We start from the raw sequence: 16,437 nt of genomic DNA, 5'->3' as shown, positions 1-16,437 counted from the left end.
CCAAATGGAATCTTACATGGAAGACTAACCTAGCCTGGGACCCTCCTGGGCCAGCCTCCTTGGTGGCTTCTATAATTTTAAACACCAGCTATGGTGGGAAGGCTAGGAAGGGTAAGACATAACTTAATACACAGGGCTGCTTGGCTGTACTCCTTCTCTGATGGAGGGTGTCCCCAAGAATGATTTAGATCTCCTTCTCTTAGTACCTGTCCAATCTCTACCTTGTGGTCCTTACCTGGTGAGCCCCCCAACACTCATGCAAAGCAGCAGAGAACAATGCTAAAGATGAATGGGTCCGCATGAGACCAAAAAGCTTTTGCACTGCAAAGCAAATAAATAAACCACAGAGCCAAGAGACCATTGTGCCCGCTATATATCTGACAGGGAACTAATACACCCTGGAGAAACTATACAGAACCCAACAATTAAACATTAAAAGAACAAATAATAATACAGTCAATAAATGAACAAATGAATCATAGTTCTCAAAAGAAAGACAAATGGCTGATATATATGGAAAAAAAAGTGACTAACACCCCTAGTCACCATGGAAATGCAAAACCACTTCACTGAGAGTCCATCTCACCCCAGTGAATGACCAGCAACTCAGAAACAAGTGACAGCAAATGCTGGAGAGGAGGTGGGGAGGAAGGAGTCCTTAGACACTCTTGGGGGATAGGGAGGGAATGCAAATTGCAGCCACAATGGGAATCACGGTAGGGGTACTTGAGGAAGCAAAAGCTAGAACTATTACATCATCTGACTAGACCATTCCTGGGTACGTGTCCAAAAGACGCTTACGTCATGACACAGAGAAGCTACACCGCATTTATTGTGGTACGTTCACGATGGCCAAGCAAGAAGTCAGCTCAGGTGCCCATCAATGAATGAAGGGGGGAAAATGAAATGTGTATGCCCCATCGAGTTTTATTCAGCTACAAAAAACCCTCAAACTGTATCACTTGCATCAAAGTAGAGGGAACTGAACATTACTATCAGTGAAGAAAGCCAGACTCACGAAGGCAGATATATATTTTTTTTTCCTGATATGAGTGATTTAGATTTAAGAAATAACATAGGAGCTGGGCAGTGGGGGTGCATGCCTTTAATCCCAGCAGTTGGGAGGCAGAGGCAGGAAGATCTCTGAGTTTGAGGCTAGCCTGGTCTACAGAATGAGTTCTAGGACAGCCAGGACTACACATTGAAACCCTGTCTCAAAAAACCAAATAAACAAACAAGCAAGCAAGTGACACAGATGTAGAAGAAGTATTTGGGTAATCTGGGTAATCATGGAGATTTATTGTCATAGTACATTATATACATGTATGAAAACACCATAATGAAGCTTATTATTTTGTACGATGAACATATACTAATGAGAAAGGAACTTAGATTTGGAGGCGGGCAGAGATGAGTGGATACACAGACTTGCTAAGACTCCATGTTTTTTTTAAAGAATTATTTATTTATGTGTATGAGTATACTGTGGCTGTCCTCAGACACACTAAAAGAGGGCATCAGATCCCATTACAGATGGTTGTGAGCCACCATGTGGATGCTGGGATTTGAACTCAGGACACCTGGAAGAGCAGTCAGTGCTCTTAACCGCCAAGCCACTCTCCAGCCCAAGACTCTGTATCTTTATCTGTAAGACGCAGGTGACGATAGTATCTGCATCGACTGGGGTCATGGTGAGTGCACAGTGGAAGCAGAATGTGACTACAGATATTGAGCATTTGGCATAGGATAGGCCATGTGAATACACTGCAGACGGCAGTCCTAAGCATGGGGACTCACAGGTACATGGAAGACACACATCAATGATAACCAGGACCCTCTAAAAGCCCAGACTTCTGAGGAGGGGCTGGTAACTGGAAGTCTTAGGGGAACTAAAACGGGATGCGGTGAGAAGACCCCGCAGGTAGGTGATGCTGCACTGGTCTCTTTCTGGAAGGCGCTGAATCTCCTTGTCTGCACAATAGGGAGAATGGCTGCCTTGTCCACTTCCTAGGACTACTGCCACGGTCGGGAAGAGCCAACAAAGAGAAGCTCGGGGATAAAAGTGTCTGAGAAAGGACGTCAGCATCCGTTTCTCAGTCTGATGATTCTATCACATGGCTCCTTCTTCCCACTGCATCACCCTCCCCAGCTCATAAATGGTTGCTAAGTGATAGTGTACGTGATGACCATGGGCACAGGGTGGTCTAGCCTTTGACAAAAGTGTTCTATAGATGCTCAGCATCCACAAGGCCAGGCCGAAGTGAACACCACTGGGGTGATGTCAAAGTTAAAAAAAAGTAGGTCAGGGTTAGGAAGAATTAGATATATTATGGGCTACAATAAAGAATTTGCATGACCATTCACCTTTAGGGTTTTGTTTGTTTGTTTGTTTTTTAGACAGAATGTAGCTATGGTTGACCTAGAACTTTCTATGTAGATCAGGCTGGATCAAACCGACAAGAGATCCATCTGCTTCTGCTTCCTGAAGGCTGGGATTGAAAGGTGTGTGGCCACCACGTTCTGCCTGGCGATTTAAGAGTTAAAGTAAGAGAACTCTAGTCTGAAGGAGGCTACATTGAGTAAACAGGTACAGACCACAGAGTTCTACTTGGCTGAAAGTGGGAAAGGCCTTTATAACCCCTCATGTACTTAGAGCGGGCAATTGGGAATCCGGGAAGGTTGTGTGAGCAGGGTCAAAGGTCATGGCAAAGCGGTGTGTGAGAACTGCGGTATTTGCCAGTGAGAACAAGTTTATCCAGGGGCTGTTAAAAAAAATGCAGATTCCCAGGTTTCACCGCACAACTGCTGATCAGATGTCCAGAGTGTGTTTCCCCTGGGTTCCACATGGCATGCTCAGGTAGATTAGGGGAGCACTACTTTAGACACACTGGGAGTAGTCCTTAAGGCTCGATGGAGAAGCCAAGGGTAGAAACAGGAAGACTCCATATCGGGGAGCAGGATATAAGAGAAGCAGCCACCCAAGATCCATTTCCTAGGAGCAGTCAACAGGATTTGGGATCTGTCTATACAAGGGCGGGAGGCCAAGGACGCAAGGGATAATGAACGATAAAGCCATAACTCTGTCCCTCAAATCACCATCAGTGACATGGCAAATCCTGGTGCCACAAATGACGCATCCAGGGTCCATTCTAAATTAGGTCCTCTTACTTTCTCTTCTTCGACATCCTGATAGACATTTCCTGGACAACTAACTACTCAGTGTAGGCATGGTGGGAGGAACTGAAGAAGAGGTTAACTGAGACCACGAAAATGACCACCAGAGGCAGTGAGCAGAGGCAGCCCCTGGGAAGACTGGGAAATACTGCCCCAGGGAAGAGATGCTTGCACAATGACTAGGGCAAGTGGAGTGAGCCAGGGGCAGGCACAGAATATTCAGAGCTGGAAGGCGGAAAACCAGCAAGAGGAAGTTAGCTGGTGGAGGGGACCAAGGATTGCAGCTTAGAGACAAACCAGGCAAACGTCTGCTCAGGTCAACATGGTCTCTCCCTTTCCCCTTTTTTCTTTCTTCCTCCCTCCCTCCCTCCCTCCCCCCCTTCCTTTCTCTCTTTAAGTTTCAATTGTTGAAAGAGGGAGAGAGAGCACACCCTCCACATGCCAAGATCAGAGAACAGCTATCGAGTCAGTTCTCTCCCTCCACCATGTTGAGTCTTGAGGATCAACCCCAGGTAGTCAGGTTTGGGGCGGGGGCGCAATTGTCTCTACCCACTGAGCCAGCTCACCGGCCCACTAGTTTTCAGCAATAGTTTTGAACTGCATCAGACCCCCATCTCCTCACGTTCCCATTTTCACGCTCTGATCTATAAATCCCACTCAAAGCCGCACCGTAGCACACAGCTAAATAAAAGCAGAATGTTTTGGGTCACAGTACACACACCTGGGAGCCCTGTTCCCTCCACTGTGCAGGAAGGTGTCTGTGGAATTTGGAACTTTAGGCACAGGTGAGAGCAGTCCTTAGCCTACATATTTGTTCAGGACGATTTAACCCCTGCCTTATGTCCCCAGGCAGCACTGGCTTTAAAAAAAAAAAAATCTCTTTTGCGTTTATTTACTGTTTTTGTCTGTTTGTAGAACTCTTCCTGCCTCGGTTTCCTGAGTCTTGGAATTGCAATCATTCCTCACCACACCCAGCTTTGAACACTTTTATTCATAGGCTTTTAAGTGGAGCCCGCACCAGCCCTTTGATTTGCCTTTAATAGAAACTTCTGGAAGCTATTTCTACTACCTCTCCTATAGGATGCTAACCAGTCTCATGCCGCTCTTTCAAGTTTTGCCTTGTTCATAAACACCCCCATTTCCTTTGAAAGCTCTTCATGTAGTTGTGCACACAACAGAAGGAGCCACCGCAGGCTCGTCTGACATGGCGGGCTTGTCTGACATGGCGGGGGACGACAGAGTTCAGAACTTGAGCCCTTGGAGGTGAGCTGAGTGAATTAACAGCAAGCATTTCTGTGCACCCTGCATGCTACACTTTGGGTACATACACTTCGCATCCACACCTCCAAGAAAAGGTATCCTCACTTTGCCCACTTCGTCTTCACCTGGGGACGGAAAGTTTGCTAGCTTGCCCTGTAGAAGATGGAGTCGTGAGGCTTATCTGTGTACTACGTCACTAGTGGCGCTCCAGTTCTCTTTGTGTGACAGAAAATCAGGAAATCCTGTGGGAAGGGATTCCATAAGGAGTGGTTTCTATGTATGTGGCCGGGCTCTGTGACTCCTGCTCCACTCGCTCGTAGACCGTGTGGCGTGAGAAGAGAAATCCCGTCTCCCATGTTTGTTCCTATTCTCCGTGTGGGGGATGATGACGTCAGTATGACAGAGAACTCGCACTGAACCAGATCTTGTTTTAGGGCTTGGCCGCCATGGAGGCAGTTAAGTGGTGTGCTGAAAATCAGGGCTGTGTTCAAGTCTTGTTCTTGTGCATCGAAGAAAATGACCACAATTAACATCAGTGGCTGCTCTGGTCTGACTTAGGTCTCTTGTCTACCCTTACCGTTTACCCAATCAAATGCTGAAGCCCTAACTCCCATGTGATTGCCTTTGGAGCCAGGGCCTCCCGGAAGCAGATGAGGTTAAATGAGGTCATGAGAATGGGGCCTGAATTTGATGGGGTTGGTTTCTGTATAAGAGGTGTGTGAAAATACAGAGAGAAGGGGGAAAACTAGGAAAAGGCCTCCTCCTGGTCTACTGGCATGGAGAACTATGAGATAAGAGCTTTCTGCTATTAAAGAGACCTGGTTTGGGGAATTGTGCCTTAGCCCGCTTTCCTGACAGGGGATAGCATCTGAGTCATGAGCCGCTGAGGGAGAAAACCTAGACAGGGAGCCTCTTGCCTGGTAATTGCAGTGGTGATTTCTATGGTAACTGCTGCAAATACCGATGAGTGTTCTTGTTCAGGGAGACCCTGTCCTGCTTAAGACCATCCTACCCTGGGTAGGAAAAGGCTAATGAGACCTGCTTTAAAACTTTCCTTGATATGGGGGTGGGGGAAGAAGAGAGCATGTCTGCCTGCGGACGGGGCACAGCAAGGAAGGCTATGTCTTACTTTTTGTTTTCTGTTGAGGTAGCAAAATACCCCCACAAAAGCAATTTGGGGAAGGGCAGTGTTTATTTTATCTCCCAACTCCAGGTTCCAGCCCATTACTGTAGAGAGGGCAAGGCAGCAGGAACTAAAGCAGGGAGTCTCCTCCACAGTCAAGAGCAGAGAGAGGACCTGCGGTCTGGAGCCCAGCTCAGGGGCTCCTTTTTTAGGGACTAGTGCGGCCCACTGCTAGGCTGAGTCTTCCCACATCAACTAACAGAATCAGGAGAATCCCTCAAGGGCACGCTCAAAGGGCAGCCTAATCCAGACAATCCCACATTGAGGCTCTTCCCCGGTGACTCTAGAATGTGTCAGTTCACAGGTGAGAACTGCCTCCAGATAAGACTTCAGAAATTACATTAGTAGACTGTGATGGCTGGGCTTTATCAACTTGGCCCATTCTAGTTTTTATTTAAAAACAAACAAACCAATAGGCACAGACAGATTTTTGCATTCTAATCCACAATACAGTCGCATTTGCTCTCACCACAGTATTGGAAGTCTAGGAAACCGAGATTTCCCACTGCCCACTCAAAGGTTGACATGGCTTTTGTAGCTCACGGCAAAGTCCCATTGTGGGAATTTTGTGGGATTCTCTTTTAAAATAGACGTCATTATGAGGAGGTGGTGGTGGTGCGTGATTTCAATCCCCACACTTGGGAGGCAAGGGGGATCTTTGTGAGTTCGAGGCCAGCCTGGTCTAAGGCATGAGTTCTCGGACAATCAAGGATACACAGAGAAACCCTGTCTGGAAAAACAAAACAAAACAAAGGCAAAACAAAACAAAACAAAAACCGCCCAGCGCCAAAACAATAAAAACCAAACACGATTAATTAATTTGAGGTGCACAAGAAGCTTAATCTCACTTATTCAACCCCAGTGGTCAGCTCCCGTCATGTGATGTGTCAGATACTCACAAGCTCTGCTTCCTGGCTTCTAGAAGTTCACTTCTGTTCAAGGGAACAAGATTAAGGAAGCTAACGCTACAGCACTAACAGGTTCCTGTGACAAGAGATGGGTGAGAGGGTGTGTGGGGGGTGAGTGGGGGAGGAAAGTAGAAAGGTCAGAATCCTTGAATGCTCTGGGCACCAAGAGATTCTGGGGAGGTCCCATCTCCTAACTACAGTGTCTGGAAGCTGCTTTTTGAAGTGGGCACAGTGCTTATGGAACATTAAAACCCGAGTTCTCCATACAGATTTTGGTTCAAGGAACAAGACCGAGTGTATGCGAATTTGAGGACGATCCTTGCTTTCGTTATGAGGCTGGGGTATTGGGAGACAGCAGAAGGAATAAGATGTGCCCATTGGGTTTTACTGCCCCGGTGGGAGGTGCACCCTTGCCCTGACGTCAGTTGGCAGGTGAGAGCTGCCTTCAAATCATGCCTCAGTCTTGAAGAACAATCGGTAAGCCCTTCCTCTAATGTCTGCCTGCTCTCCAAGGACTCTGAAGAAGGTGGGTGCTGAATTTTGTGTTGGAGAGGGGCAGATGAGGAGGATGGGGTGGAAGGTCCTCGAAGGTCCTCTGAATATACACGGGTGCAGAAGGTAACCCTACACACCTGCTCAAGCACTCGCCCTCGCCCAAACACTTCCTTTGCCCCTGGGGCCTCAGCAGAGCAAGCAGGAGGCGGGTTGTAAGGATGATTGTAGGAAGGGAGAGGAATTTTCCACTAACAGCAACAACAATAGAAACTGCTTCTCTTAAAGACACAACACGCAGTTTGCCAAGTGCCTTCCTTCACACCTGTGATCTCTGGATTCCAGAGGTGCTGGCCAGACCCAAGTTTGAGCTACCCCCCCCCCAAGCTCAAGTAGGCACGGGTCCACTGCAATGTCCTAACCTTTACTAAACTGTGTGCTGTCCCCACCCCAGAGTCCCAGGAAGCCCTTATCTTTGTCCTGGGCAGTCCCAACTGAGTAATCCTCAGGACTAGTAAGTCCACCAAACAGAGGCGCAGCAGAAGCGTGCTCACGCAGCCCCGCCTTCTCCAAAGTTCTAGGGAGCCACACACTTAAGTCTCCCCAGGGCTTCTCCTAGGGAGCATAGTAGGAGCCTTATGGGTTGGCTGTTCAAGGAGTTTAACCTGTACCCTGTATTTCACACTCACTCTATATGTGGCGACAAGTGGGTAGCTCGATGACCTCAAGACTCCTGGGAAGCCTTTCATAAAGTTAGGAAGGAGAGTGTGCAACTATGCCAATTTCCCACCCAACGAGGGGACTTAGACCTAGGCCACGGGGGGGGGGGGTCGAGGGGAGGGCGCTGACACACAAGAGATTACTTCTGCTGCAGGAGGCACCTGTGCTCAAGTTGTTTAACGTCCGCCAAGCCCTAGCGCCACCTCTCCTCTTTCTCGGTCCTATCCGGCCTGCGATCTCCCAGGCCTCCCTTCCCCGCCGCAGGAACCACTTACCCCTGCTTCGGTCCATGGCTCCGGCACGGATCCCGGAGCACTCAGCCCAGAGCGCAGCGGCTGCCGCACCAGGCGGCGTGCGCTCTCCCGGGCTGCCGGGGCGGCTAGCTCGTCCCCTCCCCCAGACAGGATGCTCGCAGGACGCCCCCGCCCCGCCCTGCGCGCTCCCGGAATAGACCCGAGCACGCCTCGCCCCCTGCGAGTGTCTCGGTCCCCGCACTGGCCAACGCCACGCCCTGCTTTCCCTCGCCCTCCTGCTGGGCTAGCAGGGACAGCCTCACAGCCCACACGCTTGGGTTCGGTGCCTAGGTGGTCGACCTGCCTGGACCACTCAGTTTTGCTTGCCCTCCACTAAAGACAGGGAAGCGAACCACTCACTCCCCTGTGAGGACTGCCTTGCATTCCTTCCAAGGACTCAGCCTGGCCCACCTTTTTGGCTTTGAGTTTATCGTGTCCACTCCCAAAGTTCTTTCCTGAGCCAGGCTGGTAAAACGACAACAAAGGATTGAGAAATATTAAACAAAGATCTTAAATTGCTAAAAAGACAGGCGGTGGATGGGGCCCCATGTCAGCTTTCCAAGTTCCTAAATGTACTAAACTGTGAAGAGATACCAAAACAGTGTGATAAACACCGCAGAAGGCAACAGTTTTAGCACTGGGAAATACAATGCGGTGCACACCTCCGAAGATAATTATGGGATGCAGAAAATGTATTGCTACAGCCCAGTGGAGAGATTTAGTATGGGTGTCAGCTTTTAAAATTACTGGTAGGGTAGGACTGTGGTCGGCCTGAGAGGCCTGAGTTTGAGTCTGTAAGTGCCATTCAAGGCCAATGCTCAGACACACTTCTCCAACTGTGGGCCTTACCCTGTATTCAGTTTTGATTGAGGGACTACATTGTAGCATATCTAATGTTTGGAACGTCTGCAAAGACACTGAGGCAAGAATGGGCATCTTGTATTTTCTTCACCTCGAAGTATTTCCTCCCGAGTTTTTACCTGCAGGAAATTAACATTACCTGGGGCAAAATGACCCCTGTAGTTTGTTCTGTGCGTTTGAATGTAGAGGGCTTAGAGAGAACATTGGTGCGGTTAAAAAATAAGTAAAAAAATTTTTCTGAGTCTTTCCTTCCTACTCAGTAGGAGCTGCTTGTAATGTCCCACCTTCGAAGCCTGTCTGCTCATCTGCGCTGAGGGAGAGACCTCGGACTGACCTCACGGAGCTGTTGGCAAGGCACGTGAAAGGATACTACAGACCCACTTTACAAACCATAAATAGCTATGAAGATGTGAGCCATTGTGAGCTTCCAAGTTCCTCTTTGTCCCTGCCCTCTTTTCCAATTTGAAAAGGTCACGTTCAATTCTAAAGCAGCTAATCCTCAATTGCAAGCGGATTCAGCTTCCTAAGTCCACTGCTTGAACTCTGGAACTTGGAAGCCATCAGAACATTCTGAGTTCCTAGGCTAGCTTACTAAATCACCATTTTACCCAGAATGCTTTGCAGCACTGAGCATAGAACCCAGGGCCTTCCTTGGGCAAGGCAAGCATTCTACCATAGACCATCACCCCAGGTTTTATTCCTTCCTTCCTTCCTTCCTTCCTTCCTTCCTTCCTTCCTTCCTTCCTTCCTCCCCCATTCCTCCCTCCCTCCCTCCCCCCTCCTTCCCTCCCTCTCTCCCTCCCTCCATCCCTTCATACTTTTCCTTTTGAGACAGGTTTTCCTAAGTAGCTCAGGCTAGCCTCCAACTCACTCACCTCTTGCCTTCTGCTCCAGAGGTTTGGATACAGTGACAGTCGACCATGTCCTCTGATGAAATCATTTTCAAATGACAGAAGAAAATACTACCATTGTCAAATAGATGGAGGCTTTTGTAGACATTTTTAAACTTTAAAGGACCTTGAAGTTTGTATTCAGATAATTGTAGCGAGGAGCTAACGAGAATTTACGTGTTTCTGTGGGATGACGGGTACAGTAGCTTTAACTGAACTATGGCCTAGAAAATATATAAAAATGGGAGTGAACACAATCTCTGCGCAGCTCTAAGGATTAATAAAGTTAATTATGTGGGAGGTACAGCGGCTCTGGCTTACCCCACCACCTCCGCCAGGTGGAAATGTTGGCCAAGTTGACTGCAGTTGCTGTCAGGGAGATCCAACGAGATCTGTGTGTTAATACGAAAGAATCATCATAGGGTTTTCTACATTTTTCCTTTAAGGAACCATAACAACGATTCTCACTGTCCATCGGTTCCCTTAGGCAACATTGACTGGGATCTGTGGATGTTGGTGTCGAGAGAACAGATGCTAGGTAGGAGTGAGCCCATCTTCAAAGAATCATGAAGTCGAGAAGAGGAGGTAATTTTAACGCAGATTGCTGTGTCAAAAAAAAAAAAATACGCAAGAGCGATCAAGTGCTTTGGAGTCCATGAGGACAAAGCAATGTTTCATATGGACCATGGAGGCAGTACTGGGGGACAGGCATTTGCTCAGGAGCCAGTTGATCTGCATGTGTAACGAGGAGATAGCATAACAGGCAAAGAAGGGTGAGAGCCGAGACACCCAGATAGAACCCGGCAGGACTGTCGGCAGCATGGTTTGGATTGGCCGGATCATAGGGTATCAGGTGCTAGGCATGAGGACAAGGATTGGGAAGGGGACTGTTGATGTCTAGCCTTTAATTCCCTCTTCTGTTTCTCCATACGTAACTCTGGCAAAGATAATGAAGACTGGCCCCGTATCTTCTTGCTCACTGCTGTGTTTTCCAGGCTCGCCTGGTGCTTGTCTAGAGAACTCCATACACAGAGGTCCAGCTCTGTAAAAAGATATCGTTTGGCCCCAAGGAACAATACCTGGAAGAAAGCTTTCAGCTCTGTCCCGCTCCTGGTCTTGTGAAAACAAATGGTAAACCTCAGACTCTCTCTTAGCTTATCAGGTAGAGCCGGAAAATCCTGGGGAAAAAAATCTGGAGTCTGAAGGGCTCTTGTCCCAGGGAGAGAAACTTTCCCACCTTCCAATCCGTCATCTTGCATTCAGGGTCAGCTTCCCCTGTGGTTGCCAGAGTGACCTTTTCATGACCCCAATCAGACTATGTAACTTCCACCTCAAACCAATTCCACATTCTCTTCTGCATCCAACTTCCTCCAACTTAGGGCATTTAGATGCCTTCTTTATTGAGCTTGGAGCATCTCAGGAATCTCCAGGAAGTAAATGCAACTGGACAGATTGGAATCAGATCTGGGCTTTCCAGTTGACACGGCTGTGGCATGACTCTTAATTTTCCCATCGTGCCATCAGTGTGCAGTTCCCTACCTACCCTTTCTTGGCTCCAGATCACTGTGCAGGTGGACTTCCTCAGAGATCCCTGCATCCCAGCTCAGCCCCCTGAATCAGGTAAGTGAAAATTCATGACAGGAATCAGTGAAAACAAGGCACCTGCAAGGCCCACGCCATCAACACTGTTGCTAATGCTGAGTCCCGGGCTGTTATCCCTCTGGGATCTATTTTCAGAAGGTGATATGGTGTCCTGTAGCCTGCATCTATGCTAGCTTCTACCCTAAGGCTCCTCTGCTCTGTGCTTTCCAGGCTCCTGTGTACACCAGGGCCATATAGCTTCTCTTTGGCCAGGGTCCTCTCCTATGTTCTTTGTTCAGGGTAAGCTCCAAGCTCGAGTGTCTGCTCGGTGCTGGCTGCAGGATGAAAACCTCTCTTGTTCCACACAGCACAATGTTGGCATTATAGCCCTGGTCCAGGGAAGTGACACATGCTGCTGGTCCACCCGGGGCCCCAGCAGGCAGACAGCGATCTGGTGACAGCTGCAGGGAGGAGAGAGGGTGAGCCAGCACTCCTCTTTTCTGAGAGCCGTGGCATTTCTGTTCCAGGGCTTGGGGTCTGTATGAAACCTGGCTGGGGGCTCCTGCTGAACTCAGGGCTTAGGCTCACACAGGCATGAGCTGTGAGGCCGGAGGAAATGTTTGAAGGAGGGAGCCATTGTCATCAGGTCCAAGTGCCTCACGGAGCCTGGATCTATGCTAGGTTCTACCCCAAAGCTCCTCACAAACAAACATAAACTAAAGTCTCTGGGCTAGGGGTGGGAATGGGGCAGAAAAGGGTGTTTGGAGTGCTGGGGTCTGTGGTAAAGCAGAGCTCTCCTGTTCCCTTTAGATGGAGGAATAGCCAGTCAGCTCACACCTGGAGTGAACACAGGGGTGGTTTTTTTTTTTTTTTTTTTTTTTTTTTTTTTTTTTTTTAAGAAGAACCCAGAAACTCAGATTTTCACATAAACATAAAAAAAGGTACCTGTGAGTTTATGCGCACTACACGCATGCGTGGCAGTCAGAGGACCACATAAGGGAATCGTTTTTCTTCTTCCACCACGTGGGTCTCAGCAGACTCAGGTCATTTGGCTTGGTGGTAAGCACCTTTACCTATTGAACCAATTCGACAGCCCTTAAGATTGATTGATTGATTGATTTCTTTCTTTAATTTAAGGACACTGGGTTTGAACTCCAGCGCTACATAAACCGAGTGTGGAGGTCCATGCCTGTAGTTACAGCACTAGGGAGGAGGACAAGGTGGGAGGGTCAGTATTCCATGGTCACTCTTGACTATATAAAAAGTTTGAGATCAGCTTGGGGACCCTGATCGCAAAAAAATATCAATCATGGATTTCTCTTGTTTTAGACCAGTGCTTCTCAACTCTCCTAAGGCTGCGATCCTTTAATACAGTTCCTCATGTTGTGGTGACCCCCCAACCATAAACTTATTTTTTATTGCTACTTTATAACTGAAATTTTGCTACTGTTATACATTGTAATGCAATCATCTGTGTTTTCCAATGGTTTTAGTTGACTCCTATGTAAGTGTTGTTAGACCTCCAAAGGGGTCACAACCCCCAGGTTGAGAACCGCTGTTTTAGAATATTGAGATCCAGCTAATCCATGCCTATGGGCCGTATGCAAACCATCAGCCTTCCCTGTGGAGACTTCTGGAGCTCCTGCCCACCTTGAGCACCCGTCCACCTGGGAGCCTCCTTCCAGAATGCTGCAGCAGAAGGGCCCTCTTTTTAGAAGCTCACCATTTTATTCTGAGGCTCAAGGCAAACACTGGGCTTCGAAGTTCAGAATGAATTAACCTGGTGCTAGAAAAATCCCAGAGCTGAGAGGAGTCTAAGGCACCAGCCAATCTGGTCCTGGCCCTCGTCACATGGGAAAATGGGGGTCAAGAGCAGGTCGAGACTTTTAGTGAAACTACACAAGGCCTTGGCAGCAGAATAGAGAGCGGTGGGGACAGGAATCTAACAATCAAATGACTATGTCATTTCATCAGAGAGACAAGTGTCTTGGGTTGTGTAGAGTTTGTTCTGATCCAGGTGGCCCAGTGTGTTAGGGACAGGGAGGAAGGCACACTTATGGTACAGTCAGGTGTGGTACTGGGAACCAGAGATTGCATAAGGCTATGGAAGGCCTTCTCCAGGGCTGAAAGACACACTCCTAGTCTTTCACACTGGCTTTTCCATTTCCACAGGGATTCACACATCCTGCTGTCTTCGCCACAGCCTGTCACTCCTCTCTGTGAAACAGTGGGGAAGAGCTAACCTTTGGAAGGAGGTAGATCTGATCCCGATCACTTGACCTATCCCTGCACTCCAGGCCATGATAATTCAACCTTTCTGAGCATAGCTTCCTCACCAAGTTAGTAAGGCTTAGCAGAGTGGCAGGAGGGTTTAAACACAGCTACATGCCAGGCAGTGGTGGCGCACACCTTTAATTCCAGCGCCCAGAAAGCAGAGGCAGATAGGTCTCTGAGTTCAAGGACAGCGTGGTGTACTGAGTGAGTTCTAGGACAGCTAGGACTGCACGGAGAAACTGTTTAAAAAAAAAAAGCCAAAAATTCAAAGCGTGACTATGACTGTGTATGTCGGATGCCTGATGCCGTGTGTGTCAAATGGCAGACATTCTTCAAATGCCACTTGATGCTCTAGCTAGGGAGATAGCCACTCACGGTTAAGTACATGGTTATCAAGGGAGGTAGCTGCGAGTTCAAGTACAGATTTTGCCACATGTAGCTGTGAACAACTGGATAAATTCTTCACCAGAAAGTTGTTCATCTGCAAACCGGGGAGGAAAGCCGTACAAAGGAGACCAGAGCACGGAGCTCACGTCTCACCTGCTGTTAGATGTATTGTCACTTGTCACCAGTTTGGTTTTCCTTGGTAAGAGTAGCCAAAAGTTTATGGGAACACTAGTGAAATCTTGACTATGTATGCCGAGGCTGCCCTCTGCAGGGAGTTTCTTAGGTCAAAGCACTGGCTAGGGAACCCACTTGGTCAGGTTCCTCCTGCCCTGCAGGAACATCTGGATTCCCACAGGGGAAGATTGCCAGGGGTCCAGCACTTGCTGCCGCAGAGGCTGACGAGAAGCTGCACTTTGTACAGACATTTAAAGAATCAAATGGCACCCTGTTAGTGGTGGCGCGGGTAGGTCTTTAATTCCCTCACTCAGGAGGATCTCTGCATTTGAGGCTAACCTGGTCTACAGAGAGAGAGTTCCAGGTCAGCCGGGGCTACATAGAGAAACTCAGTCTTGAAGGAAAAATAAATGGCTATGTTATTTCATCAGGAACACAAACTTCTTGGGCCACATGATGGATGTTCTGATCCAGGTGGCCCAGTGTGTTAGGGACAGGGAGGAAGGCACACGTATGGTACAGTCAGGAGTGGTACTGGGAACCAGAGATTGCATAAGGCCATGGAAGAAGGCCTTCTCCAGGACTGAAAGACACACTCCTAGTCCTTCACACTGGCTTTTCCATTTCCATTCACACATCCTGCCATGAGCTTTTACAGGGACAGACACATGCACCATCCGGGTGTGCTCACCCCTCACATGGACGGCACATGAGGCCATGCTGCCAGCATTAATATAGTGTGTTTGTCATAAAGTCCTTTGGTGGAACTGAAAGCAGCTTAAACCCAAAGGCTGACGTAGAAAAACGCTGCCTTTCAAGAGAGCACAGATCTAAGTATGGAAACAGAGCAGTCTCTGCTCTCTCCTCCCTCTCTGAGCTCTTCCTTGTGTTCATAGTCTCTACTTCCAGGTTGTGAGTCTCTGTGGCGAACGACGGAAGCTAGTAAGCTTCCCTGAGAGCTGGAGAATCCGGACAGGCATGTTCAATAGCTGGAGAATCCGGAGACTCATGCTCATCTCCCTGCAGTTCCAGCAGTGGCCCAGAGGGGGCACTCATAGCCTGGGGAAACAATGATTTGAACTTGGCAGAGCCGCTGGCAATGATGAGAGTAGTGTTTAGCTCATTTCAACAAGGCAGCCCATTGGTCACTAGGTTTAGAGGACACGTCATTCTTTAACTCTACTTATGTGAACACTTGTCCCTGCTGGCCTTTGGTGTCTCTTGCCCATGTCTCCCAGGTATAGAGGGGTTTGTAAATGGCTATGCATTTACTCTCACAGATTGTGCGTTTTGCTCATTTAGAGTCCCCACTCCGGGGCTTCTTGGTGATTTGGAAGCAGCTCATAATGGTATACGTAAGTGGGTATTTGTCATGGTGCAGTCAAACATTTTAGGGTTGTGAAATACTTAGATCTGCATTCTACACAGGGCATTACTGGAGTGGGCATAGTTCTGCGATACTAATTGCTATTCATTGAAAAAGATTTAAAATTTTTATGTACACAGGTATTTTGCACGCATGATGTCTCTGCACCACATGTGTGTCTGGTGCCCAGGGAGGCCAGAAGAAAGTGCTAGTTCACCTGGAACTTGAATTAGAGCTGCTTGAGAGCTACCATTTGGATGCTGGGAACTGGACCTGGGTCCCCTGCAGGAGCAGCAGGGTCTCTTAACTGTTGAGCCATCTCTCCAGCTCTCGGTTCCTGCTCCTTTTAGCAGTTCTTTGTTTTCCCACTAACCTTTACAGTTGTGTTGAACAGCAACACTTCGAGCTCAGGAGCTCCCGTGAAACGCCTCAGAGGCCAGCTGCAGCCATGACACCTCCAATAGCCTGCGTTTGTACCCCGGGCCTGCAGTCTGCCATGGGCGAGTGTCTCTGGTGTGGCTGACCAGGATTCTCGTCTTAATGAGTCTGCTCAAGACTCAGTTGGTCTGTTCATAGCTACAAAGCGCAGCCATCGTAGTGGCTTTAATTATGACCCCTGATGTTGGTGGCTCCTAACGCTATGTCCTGGTATTCGGAGAGGCTATATGTATGGGAGAATATACCCCTCTCTAAGAACTTCAGGGAGTCGGACAGATAAGGTTGAGGCTGCCCATAAAAGGTAGATGACTTAGAGCGGAGCGTCTCACCCTTTCTGCTGGGCATCTCTTGGGAGAACTCGTTAAAATAGAGATGCTGATCAGAGGCCAGAGCAGGGCCTGAGACTCTGCATTTCTCTTCCATACTCTCCTGATTG

General features: G+C 48.4%; 1 protein-coding gene across 2 annotated transcripts in view; it reads right to left on the bottom strand.

The window, feature by feature from the left end:
• Afap1l1 (actin filament associated protein 1 like 1) overlaps window positions 1-8,120 on the bottom strand; it is a 62,057-nt gene extending 53,937 nt beyond the window's left edge. Inside the window, exon 1 of one of the 2 annotated variants that reach the window (XM_032885912.1) lies at window positions 8,013-8,120. In XM_032885912.1, coding sequence (XP_032741803.1) covers window positions 8,013-8,028 — 16 coding nt within the window. In that variant the 5' untranslated portion in view covers window positions 8,029-8,120. The remainder of the gene's footprint in view (window positions 1-8,012) is intronic. The other variant, XM_032885911.1, reaches the window with a different exon arrangement.
• Between the last annotated feature and the right edge of the window lie 8,317 nt (window positions 8,121-16,437).

This window comes from Rattus rattus, chromosome 15, assembly GCF_011064425.1.
Source record: "Rattus rattus isolate New Zealand chromosome 15, Rrattus_CSIRO_v1, whole genome shotgun sequence".
NCBI classification, from domain to species: Eukaryota; Metazoa; Chordata; class Mammalia; order Rodentia; family Muridae; genus Rattus; species Rattus rattus.
The sequence above is the reverse complement of the archived record's forward strand: the minus strand, read 5'-3'. Positions and strand labels throughout refer to the sequence as shown.